This window comes from Zophobas morio, unplaced genomic scaffold (genome assembly GCF_036711695.1).
Source record: "Zophobas morio isolate AGI-343-1 ecotype UQ-CSIRO unplaced genomic scaffold, CSIRO_AGI_Zmor_V1 ptg000005l, whole genome shotgun sequence".
NCBI lineage: Eukaryota > Metazoa > Arthropoda > Insecta > Coleoptera > Tenebrionidae > Zophobas > Zophobas morio.
Window position 1 is genome coordinate 16,577,437 of NW_026972110.1, and position 15,242 is coordinate 16,592,678.

Here is a 15,242-nt window from a genome sequence, read left to right on the forward strand (position 1 = left end):
TTGGCAAAATTTTTGGCTGACGTCATCAATTTTTTGGAGGGGAGAAGTAAATATATTTTGAATACAAATTTATTATGCTTATCATATGTTTAAAACATCTGCAAGATTTAAAAGCATTCGGTTTTGCAGTTTTGTTGGCGTTTTTGCGTTTTAAAGTTGTTCGTCGGTGACGCACAAATTCTGAGAGACTCTTCGTGTGTTATTGTTAGTAATGTTCAAAAGTAAACCATGTAAAATGGGAACCAAAGTGTCACTAGGCGTGGAAAATAGTGATTGTTCTGTAGCAAATGAAGAAGCCGGAAAAATACCTACTTCCGACAGTAAACATGTTGAACTAATGAACAATATAACCACATATCAACAGAAAAAAACATTATCAAATGGGCTGATGGATTTAGCTTTGTTTTCTGCCAATGCTAATCAACTAAGATACATTATAGATAATTCCCATACGTATCCATATTTTTATCTTTGTCTGATTTTGATTTCGCTGAGTATACTTGGCCAGGTGAGTAACTACGTCAATTATTGATTCAGTTTTGAAGAAATAAGTAAAATTTGTTTAGGTGGTGTTGGGATTAATGCTTCTATGGCATATTAAGTATGACATAAAAAAACAGGAGCAACTAAAACAAGCAAATCACATGTGTAGCTGTACAGTTTTTGCCACATTTATTATAACAGTGATAAACGTTTTTATATCTGCTTTTGGTACCGCAAACCCACAGTAATCAAAAGGAGTCGAATCTAGTCCTTAATTCCTATTTATATATTTTTTGTAATGTTCTGCTTTAATAAACCATATTTTACTAACTTCATTTTTTTTTAACAAATTTCTATAACTACTGAACATTAAATAATAGTAATAATTACATGTTAAGTATCTGATTAACTTAATTTATTTTACTGTACGTTTGTTATCTAATTCAAGTCTCTATTTGTGTAACTGGCATTTGGCAAGCCGTTCTGAACTGTTTACTATGAAGGCTAAAAATACAAACACTGCGAGTAAAACGTTTTCCATGAATCGTTTTTCGACAAAATTTTAAAAACAGACACGCTCGAACTGAACACGATTATAAATTTATTATGAAGCTATATTTTTTTATTAGACAAGTAGTTTGAAATCTTTAAATAAAACAGACCAGGAAATTTTTCGTATGTGTGCTTGCAAGGAAATAAAACATGTTGCGTAATCATTTGCAAATTAGCAAATAAAGAACACAATTACCGAATAATATATACTTATTGAGGTCTTGGAGTTAACGGTACACCCACTTTTTAACTATATTTAACGGATTTACGTTAATTTTCTTTATCCTTACAACTTACAAGCATTCGCAGGATTCTTGTACAATTTGTGTATAAATCTGTGGAAATTAATGTTGCTTATTCTTTTTCTAACATTCATCTCAACTTGAAATAGTAGCTTTAAATTCTTTTGTGTGACGCTTATAATAACATTTGAAAAATTCCCAAAGTGCATGGTCAAACTTGGTTGTTTTTTACTGTAAGGCATAAATATTTATTTACTGATGACCTTTGCTTTGTCTTTCAGGAGATAATAAATTAAAGATAAATATTCACTCGACGTACTAGTGAGAGTTGCTTGAGAAAGTTTAAATCCAGTGTTATTTATGGATACAGATATTTAAAGAGAGATAAATGTCGATAATGATAAAGACTCCTGGGATGAATTCTTATTTTAAAATTTGATTGAAGTAAAAAATTATAAATACTCAACCTTTATTTCATTTATTTTAATAAAGTAATGATCGCACTTTTTAAATGCATAGTGCAAACATTTTAACACGAAAGTAAAGAAATATAATTGTCAAACCCTGATGTAATGGAACGGAAGGTATAAAAATTTGTTGACAAATAACCGCTATCTACATAATTATCTAAACACCGCATGAAATCTAGAAGTTAAATCTTTTTTGTTTACTGTTTACTGTTATTAAATTAAGCCGGATAGCGCATGTAATACTAAACAAAAAACTAATTACTTTGAAATTATAGGTGTGTTTTATGATATCCGTTGATGGTAAAAAGCTTACCAAAATTTGTCCACTCGTGCGCTTCAAAGAAATCTCATTCTAAGCGTGTTTCATTATCTACTGTTAACGAATTATCCTAAAATGAATTTAAAATGAAATATCATCATATATCATATTTTATGAAAAATACGCTCCGAAATCAGTATTGCTTGTACTGAAAAAATTTAGTTTTATTTTTAGAATTTTTATCTAATTTTTCTAAAATTCTAAAAATAGAATAAGTTATTTTCGGTGTTACATAATCATCAAATGTCCCTTTGCCTGTCTAGGAGTCTAAATTATCGTACAATGCTAACACAAATCGATAACCTCATCTTAAAAAACACTAACTAATCTTTATTAAAAAAAAAAAACACTTAAATCACTTTGTGCTGCAGCGATAACCTTTTGTTACTTAGGGTTTAGTGCATATGTTATCTAAAAAAAAAAATGTATCAAAAAAAGCTCATCTACTTTTCTTGAAATTCACAAAAAAAATTTAACAATTAAAAAAAATTTTTTTTATGAAACACTATACCCTATCGGTCGCACACCTCAATGTTATGAAAGAGATTGGCTGTATAGTAAAAATATTTACATCAGTCAGTGAAGCCTTGAAAATATACAAATCTGTACATTGTTTGTTATTATCGCTTCTAGATATTTCTCTGAACAATTATTAAATACCCGTGCATTTTTTTGGTTTCTATAATCAATAAACCGGTTGCTTGCGCAAAATGCAGGACCGGCCTCAGTCTACCTGTTGATTCTGTTGCGAATTTCCCATTACTCACAGAATTCTGCGTAAACCTAATTAGCCCCCCCGACCCTTTAACGGCGCATAAATCAGCTAATACTTTCATCCGAATTTCCCACTTTTACACTATAACTCCTTCCGACCAACCTGGGGAAAGTCTGCTCAACACGCGCAAGCAAAAAAACCGTAGAATTCCCCACTCCAAATACAGACATAAGCCGCCTTAACTCCGTCTTTTGTCAACAGTGCGAAACCTTGAATCCTAATTTTGTATAACACAGTAGTTAGAAACACCGCGAGTTCACTACTATACGTGAATCACAAATAAACCTGTGGTAAATCCACCATTGCTACGTAAACTTGGCCAGCCTTTTTAACATTCGAGCGTGTACCCAGCGGCTTCAGTTCAGTTCACGGCTTGCTTGTGACGAGACACATCTATATATACCAGTGCTGTTAAGATATTCTCTCATAGTAACTGATGGCATCACACCACAACAACTATTCAAGTTTGATAGAATCGAATTCACCCAGTCCTCCCAGTCGCATCCGAAGAGAAAACGTAACACCCAACATGGCAGAAAAAGTGCCTTTAGTTGAGGTCATTGACAACGAAAAACCCCCTTTGGCTACAGCCGAAACAGATGATGACTCGAATGATGACAGAGAAGTTGTTTCCGCCCCATACCCCGGTGTAGATGACGGGTTTTTCAATGAAAATGGTGATAAAAAGAGTGAAGATGGAGACAAAAAGAGTGAAGATGGAGACAATCCGGATAGTGAAGATTTTCCGAAATATGATGGAGATATACCGATAATAATAACGTCGAGAGCTGGAGGAGACGGTGATAGTGAAAAACCGGACGAAGTTGATGGAATGCCGAAAGGGTTACATCCTGGTTATCCCGGAAGGTTTCCATACGCTCCTGGCTTTGGAGGAGTTGATATTGAGACCGGAAGTGTAATTCCGGATTTAGAATCCATCCCAGACGTGAACATTTATCAACACAAGAAAACCCTAGCGCAGGGAATGATGGATTTGGCTCTTTTTTCTGCCAATGCAAATCAGCTGCGATACGTCCTGGAAAGCTTTAATCGACATCCTTATTATTATCCCAGTTTGGTTCTGATCTCATTTAGCCTGCTTTGTCAAGTAAGTATAAAAATAAAAATACACTGTTTGATACTCAGTTGTTGCAATTTTTTTTCGTGATTGTTAGATAACGAAACATCTGCATGTTGTTATCATAGTGTTTTATTAGCTATGATGGTCATTTTTAACGTCGCGTGTTTATTTCAAAAGGTCATTTCAAGTGTTGTAGAGGAAGTTTGTTGCGGTTTAGTTGTCAGTTGTGTTATCTGCTACTTGAAGTAAATACATTGTTTAGATATTAAGGAAAATTATCACTTTTTTTAACACAGTGTGTTTTGTTCTAGGTTGCTGTAGGCATAGGACTCGTATGGAATGCCACATACAACGTGAAGAACGAGAAGGAGATATGCATAGCGAATAAGATAAACAATTTTACTGTTATTGGAATATTTCTTGTAACAGTTATAAATGTTTTTATATCTGCATTTGGTGTTGCCAACGCGGCGCCAGTTGCTTAAAGTTTAGGTTTTATGTTTTCTTGGTTTTGTTCAAATGTACTGAAGCATATTGTGATATTTAGATATAGAGAAGGAAGTTGTTTTGTATGACGTTTGTACATAAGTAGGTTATTATTTATTTTTTGGACGTTTTGTATATACAATACACACGTAAAGTTTCTACTGTTATAAGCCATAAAAGATTTCAAACATTGACATTGTTATAGTGATATAGTACGAAAATAAATGACAATACGTTAAACATATGTTTGTTTTACTAAAAGCTGCGGTTTCTTTACATCCGTAACCACATTATTTGACAATTATTATTTATCATCAAATTTTAACATGTTTTATTATTCATAATTGCCACAGAAAATAAATTATTAGTGTGTAACATATTTTCAAATAAAATACAGGAAATAGGTATCACCGAACAAGTGAACAGTGGATAGCATGATACATAGATATCTAATTTATACATATTTTTAGGTAATTATACCTGGATGTACCCATTTTTAATAATTCAAATCCTATTTTCTGTAAGTTTATTTAAACATTTAACTACAAAAATGAACTAAACACTAGAGAGAACGTTTTATAAATTGATAGTGCATCGGAAAAGTTTTCACATTTTGGCAACAAATTTGGATTGGAGTTTTATAATGAGGTCATTTTATGTCTTCTCGTAGAATCCGAAATAGCAAGTTAATACGTAACGTACTGATAAAAAATGTATGACATCACTTTTTTTTTTCATGTAAACCTGGCTTGAAGTGTGTAACGTATGTAACGTGTAAGTGGGTTATTAATAACGTTATACATCTCTTATGTTTAAGACCATTTAAGACTGTTTGTTGGTGAAACATGTTTTAATGTAATAGTTATGTTCCTTTTTTGTAATAAATTTGAAAATTCTAGAATGTCATTTTGAATTATTGGAAGAATATGCAAAAAATGCGCAAATATACAGGCTGAGTGTTATAATATCGGGACCCTGACCAAATTTCAACACAACACAAAATACATACCTCATATGTAACTCTTTTTATATTTTATTTTTCTAAAATGTACAAACGTAGTTACCTAGTAGTTAATTTTGACTTTCGCAATAATTCTATTTGTCAATTTTGAGCTCCGATAAGTTTTTAGTCTTCGCGATAAGATGAGGCTTAAATACACGAACGATGAAAAGGTTGATATGATCTTGATTTTTGGAAAATGCGGAAAAAATGCCGATGCAGCAGCAAATCTCTACGAAAGAAGATATCCCGATAGGCGACATCCATCCGACCAATTCTTTAGGTGTTTAGAAAAAACGTTAAGACAAAATATTCACCCTGTATATGACTAGCAATAAAAAATATCACTGATGTGGCCTAAATAACAAGAAAAAATCTCAGATTTGTATATGAAGTGGTTAAGTGTTTTTTGAATTTTATGTTTGTTATTAATTGCTTGAATCAAATTTAAACTCTCCAGAGAACAATGCATTTTAATAAAAATGAAAGAATAAATTAAGATAAATATTCGTTTTATTACAATTTTTCGATTACCAATATTATAACCATATTTCCAGATCAGCGTTCTGTCAATCACAGGGAGAGAATTCCGTATTTCACGGGTACGTTGAACTAATAAGAAAACACCTTGGTAGTTATTAAAGATAACAACGGCTCATTATTTCATATCGTTCGTTCTTATTCTAATCTAACAATCTAGAGATGGTTTTGCGATTGCATTTGCTTATTTATTATGGTTTTATTATGATTTTGTCTTTTGTTTATAGTTTTCCAATTTAAAGTAATTATATTCATTCAGCCAATTTGCTTCACTCGCCTACGGCTCGAACTCATATAATAAGTTACTATTGTTTTAAGATTTATCACGCCTTTTTTTAATTTTTATTTGTATGCCTATATTCTCGGCAAATTAAGCATGAACTACTCATACATTAAAGAAAATAATCGATATTAATTTTATTATATAAATGTTTACAGAAACCTTTCCATAGCATGAAGACATGATAATTCTGTAATTACAGTTATTCCATTATTTCACACCTAGTATATTTTGCACCATAAAGAATAGTTTTTTTATAATACTATTCGGCCACTGATTTTTATTAGACGTATAATCTCTGAAACTACCACCGTATTGTTGTTAATTTTATATGTATTTTAGAAATATCGTGTAGATGGTAGAACGTTAACGAAAATTTGGCTAATCATTCCCACCAATAATTTGATGACGTTCCCCCATTTTTTTTTTTCAAACGCTATTCAAATTTTATAAAATAAGATACTTCTATTCGAATCTACTTTTGGCGAAAAATCCTAAACTGCATAATCATATTATCATTATGAACTCGGTGGATCACATTTTTTATTGATCAAATCAGAAACGATTCATCCCATTTTCTCGGAAATTTGAGAATACAGTAACGTTGCGTCCTCCTATATTTGGTAATAATAAAATAAGAATTATCGTAATAACATAATATTCAAAATAATTTTGGAAGTTTCATGTCTTTCCCCATAGTTTTTTTTTAGAATATAGCGAAAAACCTAAGAATTGTTCAGACGTAAGGAATTGTTTTTAATGATTTTGTTCACACTTAGTTTGTGTATTGAGGGGGCCTCATTTACGCTATTGCATACCATGATTCTTTACCTGTACTTTGATAGTCTACATGTATTTTTATTTTAACTTATAATGGTTCTCATAAAAATAAATCAAATTTACAAAATTATTTTTGTATTTGTTCGAATGTGCTTCAGGGATGAGGGAAGTTCTGTCTAAACAACTTTAGAAAATATGTCCAAAATCTGATATGATTATAAAAGGCGATACAAACAAAGTCAAATAGAAAATGTTAAATTAACGATGATGGTACAGAATTTTTTAATAAATAGCAAATGTGTTTGGTGCTTATATCTGCTTTCAATCTTTTTTAAAATTAACCCCAGTTTCCTGAGTCCCGCTTTAAAATGACATCTGAAAAAAATGTTGGCCTTGGCTGTGATCGTCTGACAAAATGGAACCTACGTTGTGTTTTTTTTCTTTTGTAGCGGAATGCGTTCAGATGCAAGTGGTAGACTTCAAGGTTGGAAAAGTACCGCTAAATAAAACACCAAATATATGGAGGGCACAAAATTATTTATTCCTCCACTGATAAAAAAAAAGCTTCCCTAACTTCGAATGAAATCAAATTAAACGTTCTGAATCAATGCAAATATTTGAATATCACATATTTAATAAAAACAAAAAAAATCTGAATTAAAATAATTGGATACAAATACACAATTTATTACGGACGTGTGGCGGCAAATTTAAATTATGACAACAGAACAAAATTTTAACAAAATTAGGCAGCGGCATCAGAGCGCTATAAGAGTGTGGCAACCGAACTATCTCAACTTCATTCTAGAGCACAACAAAATTACCCGTAGGGGGCTCCTGGTTGTGATTGTTCTCCTACCTACCACGGTGATTCTATCTATCGCAAGCACTGCTGCACAACACCTCTCCATTACGAACATGCCGTACGAGTAGGCCATCTCGTCATCACGACCGCCCCTGACTGGTGTTCTAAGTCTGCGTCTTTTCCGCTAACTCGACAAGAAACCGCGAACTCCGCTTCCGCCACGTATTTCTGTGTTATAACCTCAATTCCATTTAAATGTTCAATTTCTATAACTCTGATATTAAATCAAAACTGAACAAGTGTTAAGTTTCAAAAGAGCAATAAACAACATTTAAATTCGCCATACACTTTCGTGAAATTTGAAATAGCCAAGAGTTCTTATCGGGAGGTTTAGATTGGACATTTTACAGATTTGTAGAAACAAAAAAAAAACATCTAGTGTGAAGTAAAATTTGTGCCAACAAAAACATTACGTGAGGTAAGGGACTGCACAGCATGAAAATTTACTTTCAATTTAAATTATACACGAAAGAAAATTACTGTTAATTTTGATGGATTATGAATAAGAGCAGCGGACAATCGTTTTGTAGTTTTATTAAACAAATAACAAGTGTGTTCTAGAGCGAGTATGATATTATGACCGTTAGGTCCAGAGATTGAATATAAAGACTATGTTAACCGCTTGAAGAGTGCTTGAAGAGTCAATGATGAATAGTGAATGAATGTTCCCTGTATTGGAAGGTGGTGGTGGCCCTGGCTCCCACCCTTACGGGTGGAGAGGGGTGAAACAGGTCCCCGCCAGAGGCACTAACATACCCCCCGCCTTGAAACAATTACATTGTTTTAATACCAAATAATATAATGTTAGAGTGATAACATGATATCGTAATGATCAATTCGAATGAGAATACATGAGTAAGATTTACTACAATTAACATTGTATAGAAAGGATTCACAGTGATTATACAATATGGGCAATAAACTAAGAATAGCGATTTACAACACTTGCCCACATACAATAAGAATGAATACTACTTATACATGGAATACACCTGAAAGAGAGATTTACAACTCTTTATCAGGTACAATAAGAGTGGACAAACTTTATTTACAATAGTGTGTAGATAACCAGAACCCGAATTAGTATATGGAAAAGCCGTTTCCGAATTGGCGCACTTTATGATGCAATTTCGACACTGCACAAACACTACGCGAACAAGATCGTCTTTGCCGCGATGCACTTGCACTATCCGTTGTAATAGCCACCGCAACGGTTGCCGGTTGTCTTCTTTGATGGGTAGTACCAGCGCTCCAGTGCCGGGAACGTTTCTTGAGAGGGTTTGCCACCTGGATCTCCCCTGCAGCGTCGTATGATATTCCACGGACCAGCGCTTCCAAAAATGTTGGCGGCAGGATTCCTTCTTAAACAATTAGCCAAATACACTGACGTCATCCGAGGTCATCAAGATGGCAGCGTTTGACAACTAGCCTGTTTTCTCATAAGAGTCAATGCTAATATTTTCGGAATTCATTTAAATTTGAGAGCGTGTCAACTGTGTTTTTATAGTTTGGTAAGTTTGTTACAGTTTCTAGACTGTGTAGATATCTGTAAAACGCACCATAACGTTTGAATATGCTTAAAAAATAATGTTTTCCAATGTGATGTACAGGTTAACTTCGCTGCTTCTTATATTATTTGTTTTGCAAATGAATTCTTTCTTAATGTACATCAATGTTTTTTAAATACACTAGCATCTTAATATTATAATATTTTGTATTTTAGTAGAAAATGCCTAAATTTTGTGCTGTTGTAGGTTGCGCGAATCGAAGCACCAGAAATGCGGACAAATTTTATTTTCCTTTCCCAGCAATTAGCAACAATGAAGGTAAATATATACAGGATGGGGGAAAAAGGCGGAAGCTTTGGTTAAAAGCCTTGAAACGAGTGGATTTAACGAAGCCAAAGTAAAGTATTCCTATGTTTGTTCGGATCATTTTATTTTGGAACAGTAACTACCTATAGTCTTTGCCATATCTATTGAAACACCACCTGTTGATTTTGCCTAAAATTTAGCAATTGCTAACAGTTTTCGGTTGATTGACAACGGCTTTTTGTTAGAAAATTGTGTGAATATGAACGTTGCCAAATTTATGATCAACAAGTGGTGTTTCAATAGAAATGGCAAAGACTATATTAGATTTACAGTTTTTAATAAATTACTACATTGGTGCTCTTTTAGGTAAACCTGCAGATTTGTCGGAAGTGGACCATCTTGATTATGTTCCATCACAAAATTTAGGATATCAAAATAAATCCACTCATAATACTTGTAATGTTGAAAGACAAAAATAGAGAAAACTGAATAAATGCCTCTAGACTTTTGAATGCATAAATTTCATTGTGGGTTATTTTACTTATTCCAAAAATAAAAAAGTTTAGAATGGTATTCATTGTTATGGTAGGGACATCGTCTAAACACAAATTAAAATCACTTGCACTCATTGTATAAGGATCTACGCCGTTTAAATTGTTTAACTTTTGTACATATCTGTTTTTCTCTTTGACGGAAAGACATCGTGCATAATCACTTAAATTATCCATACTTTAAAAACAAATTACACACCTTCACTTAAACCCGTCACATTAACTTCAAACGAAAATATTAATTTCCGATTTACCGCTTAAAACACACGAATGTATTTTGGGTGACGAGGAATTCAGACCAAAACAGCGTTCTGTATTTTTATTTTTATTATGTATTTTTAAACTCAAATCGCCAAAAAAAAGCACCCTGATACACAGAAAAGATATGAAAGAAGCTATTCACGTGTTTATTTTCTAGATAAATACCCACACTTTTAAATAAAATGCGAAAATGTTAACATTGTCACTTATTGAGTTTCACGGCGCTTGTCAAACGCTGAGTTCCCGCCACAGCGTGACGTCACGTGTTATTGGCTAATTGAAGCAACGATTCATTTTCTTTATTTGTTCCACTCTTCGTTGGGCGTTAAACTTAAAAAATTTGTACAATTGAATATGTTGTGCATTTGGGAACATATAAAACACGGGATTGATTGATTATTGCTTACTTGTACCTTATTTGTGTTTAATTTTAATGATTTACCCAAATATTTGGTTTGGGATTCACATTGTTTACCGGTATCCAATAATGAGCTACAATCTTTCAAATTATCTGTAGAACTTTTTATTGGAACTAACGCGGTGTCTGATTTTGGATTGGATGTGCTATCTATCTTAGTTTGAGACATGCCCACAGAGTTGCAAGAATTATTATCAGGATTATTTTTCGGTTTGTTGGATATTGAATTTGATAATAATTTGTGAGAATTCGGTATTAACTTATGCGTTTCTGAAATAATGACTTTTTTGTTATCGATAGTTTTATACTTAATGAATAGTGCAGGGGTAAACCGCACCTTAACCGGAGCATTGGTAGTCTTATGAAGTTTAATGGGTTCTCCATTTAGCATGTTGTCCACTTTTATGGGTTTTAGATTTTCACAACGTTTTTCGAGATGAGCATTGTTAGTATTTACATTAAACGAATTCGGGAAAGGAACAACAAATCGGCTTTTTTGATTAGAGCAGTATATAATTCCGATATTTCATGGATATAGGTTTGCACGGGTCCAAGATTATAAACTGCGGGTTTGTTAGATTCTTCGCTACTCGTGTCATCTAAAAATACCACGATTTCCGATTTATGTTCAACTATAAGATTTTGTACGTTAGATTGTACCCGTTTCAAATCTTCCAACCTGCATCTTAACTCGCCTATTTTTTGGTGGTTTGTAACTTCCGAGATGAACTCCGCATGTGAATGTATATCATTAACAAGAACGGTAAATTTCCAGAGAGATTTGTTATTCGCCATCGTCAGTACGAGAATAATGCACTACGCAAAATGGACAAAACTAAAGCCTACCTGAGTTTCTTGATGAATGACCCTCGATGATTTGCACTGCACTCGCGGCCGTTACCGATTTTTGAATACTTGATGATTTAGGTGGAATGTTGAATTCCAAGCGATGATGATTTTTCGAACTACACTTATCACTTATCACTGTTACCGATTTTCTGTCGCTGATCCGGCTCGAAGGACCATGTTAATTTTGATGGATTATGAATAAGAGCAGCGGACAATCGTTTTGTAGTTTTATTAAACAAATAACAAGTGGGTTCTAGAGCGAGTATGATATTATGACCGTTAGGTCCAGAGATTGAATATAAAGACTATGTTAACCGCTTGAAGAGTGCTTGAAGACTCAATGATGAATAGTGAATGAATGTTCCCTGTATTGGAAGGTGGTGGTGGCCCTGGCTCCCACCCTTACGGGTGGAGAGGGGTGAAACAGGTCCCCGCCAGAGGCACTAACAATTACTGAGGCTAAAATTGTGAGATAGAAAAAAATTGGATGTGATGAAAAACTGCAAAGCTAACAAAATTACATGAGTTTAATATTTTATGTCCATTCGAGTTATTGGTTAATTTTTAAAAGTAAAGTGCGATCAATCCTGTGGCGCTGTGCAAATAATGGTCTAAATCAAAGGAATAAAATGGACGTCCCACATGACCCACAATATCGCTAATTTGTTCAATAAGATTTTACAGTTGAAACATATAGGTGCTAGGTTTGAAAATACTCTTTCAATATGGTCGCTGCCAGAACAAAGAATTACCTAATGTTAAATTATGCCACACTTTCTCAACGATTCAAACAAAGAATTTACATTATGTTAAATTATGCCACACTTTATCAACGATTCAAACACACAATTTATGTTAAATAATGCCTTGAAGCGACTGGTTACTTAAAACCATTAGCTTTGAGCGTTTATATCGTGTACTGTCTCCAGCTTATCCCAAACAAACACATGATAAATAAACATAAAATGCATCCGGGGTTGCGAGAAAAGCTTCTCGGTGATGTAATTTTCCACGTTGCTAGAAAATATGTCTCGGTGATATAGTTTTCGACGTTGCGAGAAGAATTTCTAGATGATGTGAATTTTTTAATCCCCCCGTACCTCAGTTCACGATATTTTCTACCGTACTTTCTCGGTCTTTTCCCAGAATGGGACAACGTAATATTGATTTAACTGCTTTAAATGAACTATTAGCAATCTTGTGTGAGAAATTAAGAAATGTTATAATGTAACACTTTAGTATAACCATCCAGAAACCTTATTCATAATTTGGTGAACAAAGGATGAGCCCTGATTAAGTGAATCTCAAAAAATCTCCTAGTAATCTGAACAATCTCACGACTAGTAAATTGTGTTAGAACCAGTTAACGATTAAAATCCTAACATGAACTGTAAATTTACAAACAATAAAACAAATTTACACCACGTGTTAGCGTCGGTCGAAAATTCCCATATTTCCGCTTCGAAAAACCGCAAGAATTAGCTACGCGTGTTGGAGAAACTGTGGCGTCGTCGTCGTTACGAATAATTTTCGTTAAACAAAGGCTCTGCCGTTTTTATTAACTACTAAACCAAAAGTGACGTCTCTCGCCCCTCCTGTCATCAAATCTACTTCTACCAACCCTCTCAACAGAAAATTCCCTAGGAGAGCTACCGACTACTCAACAAGAACTAAACGTGCACATGGTTGCCTATGTTTAACGATTTTCTTGATTGTATTTTGTTTTCAGATCCAAATTATTCAAATGCAATTTCGCGCCGCTGTTTTTTTTTTCAGCGCGAAATTTTAATTCAAACCTGGTCACCACAAGTGATTTCTTCTTTTTTTGTAAAAATAAATTCGGAATGTATCAAAAGTTATTCGTAAACAAAATATAGCTACGTAATCTATTTTATAATCACAATATTTGTACGAACTTGAAAAGTGTGTGCCTTCGATTTTCTGTTGATTTCAGAAGGAATAATATTGTTTGTAAAACCAACCGAGTTTTTTTATGACTTCCACACATTTGGAAATGTCAATATTTGGAACAATAATGTGTAACCATAAATCACAATGGGTACTAGAAAGACTTTAAACTTTCCTCTTGAAGGTCTTATCATAAAATCCATAGAAATTATATTAGGAATGTTCATATTAATTAATGTCATTTCACATATTTCATGTTACTTGAGGGTTGCAAAAACTAAAAAAAATCTTTAGTTAAAAAACGGTAAAAGAATAAATCACAAATGGAAAAACCAACTACTGAAACCGTAGTGTTACATATTGCGCAGAGTATAAAATTCTCTGGCACAAATTGGACGAAATTTGGGAATTTTGACAAAATAGCCACCAAAAACAGTTCTCATACATATGAAAAACATCAGCAAACATTTGAGGAGAATAAAGAAACGAGCTTTCAACTTTTTAAAATCATGATGGAGTGTGCAAATAATGACACAATTTTTATTGCTCATATTTTATTTGCAAATGAACGTAATAGTATTAAGTCAGCAGACAAAATTAGGTATCCGTTCTGGATTACCGATAGCTAACATTTTTTTAATCTAAATTTATTGGAAGAAATGATTGGATCAGTAGTGAAGGAAACCTCCGATGAAAAAACTGGTACCAATGTGATAATGACTGTCCTGCGCGTTTTAGAATATTTACACACTGTGCTTCCAAATCAGTCGATAGGTCGTGGTAAGATAATTCGTTAGCCTGCAAGGTCACCAGATTTGGCTCCAAATTATTTCTTTTGTTAAGAATATATATTTGCATGACCTGCTGTGCCCGGATAGAACCTACAGAGATTTAAAAAAGTTGAAAGCTGCTATAATTCAAAGATCAAATCAGTTAACGTACCAAAAATTAGCCCAAACAAGGAGAAATTTCGATGGTAGATGGGTTTTGTTCGGAGATCAGTTCGAACACCTGATTTAATGTTTATTTTTGGTATTTTTGATAAATCTTCCTAGTTTTATCTGATTCTAATAAAATTAACTGAATCATTTGGTTATGTAGTTAGTAATAACAAGCCTAAAATAATTTTGTGTAATTAAATTAAGAATGACTTCAATTTAAAATAATGTCGTTTATTTAAATTTAGGTGTAAATTTCTTATAGCTATACTTATAAAAAACGAGTCATTAATAAGTAATATACATATCTACTTAAAAAGGAGAATCAAGAGATTATATCAGATACTAAAAACTGCGTCCATAGTTATGAGAAAGGAAGAATGTCAAGGCTACAGCTGCATGCCGTACAAATTACCAGTACTTATTTATTAGTAACACAATTGTTAATTCCAAATCGATTGGAATTTTCAACAAATTAAGGCTATAGTGTTCAAAGGTAATAGAATTTTGGGGAATTTGTTTCCGAAAAGCTATTATATTCTTGTAATTTCACTCTATTAGGGGGTTACAAATGCTAATTATTAATCATACAGTGTTTCAATAAATACTTTTCAAGTCCGAACGAAGCGT

At 33.2% G+C, this 15,242-nt stretch overlaps 1 protein-coding gene across 1 annotated transcript; it reads left to right on the forward strand.

Moving 5' to 3' along the window:
- The first annotated feature begins 2,753 nt into the window (after positions 1–2,753).
- On the forward strand, positions 2,754–4,648 carry LOC135122857 (ninjurin-A-like). The gene is made up of 2 exons (XM_064047314.1): positions 2,754–3,949; positions 4,234–4,648. Exons 1-2 carry the CDS (start codon positions 3,278–3,280, stop codon positions 4,405–4,407), a joined length of 846 nt encoding a protein of 281 aa, XP_063903384.1. The 5' UTR covers positions 2,754–3,277; the 3' UTR covers positions 4,408–4,648.
- Positions 4,649–15,242: the final 10,594 nt, after the last annotated feature.

Excerpts from the sequence above, each read along its gene's own strand:
- LOC135122857 (XM_064047314.1), top strand. The coding sequence starts at position 3,278 with ATGGCATCACACCACAACAACTATTCAAGTTTGATAGAATCGAATTCA. Across the intron at positions 3,950-4,233 it reads CATTTAGCCTGCTTTGTCAA|GTTGCTGTAGGCATAGGACT; the intron begins GTAAGTATAAAA and ends GTTTTGTTCTAG.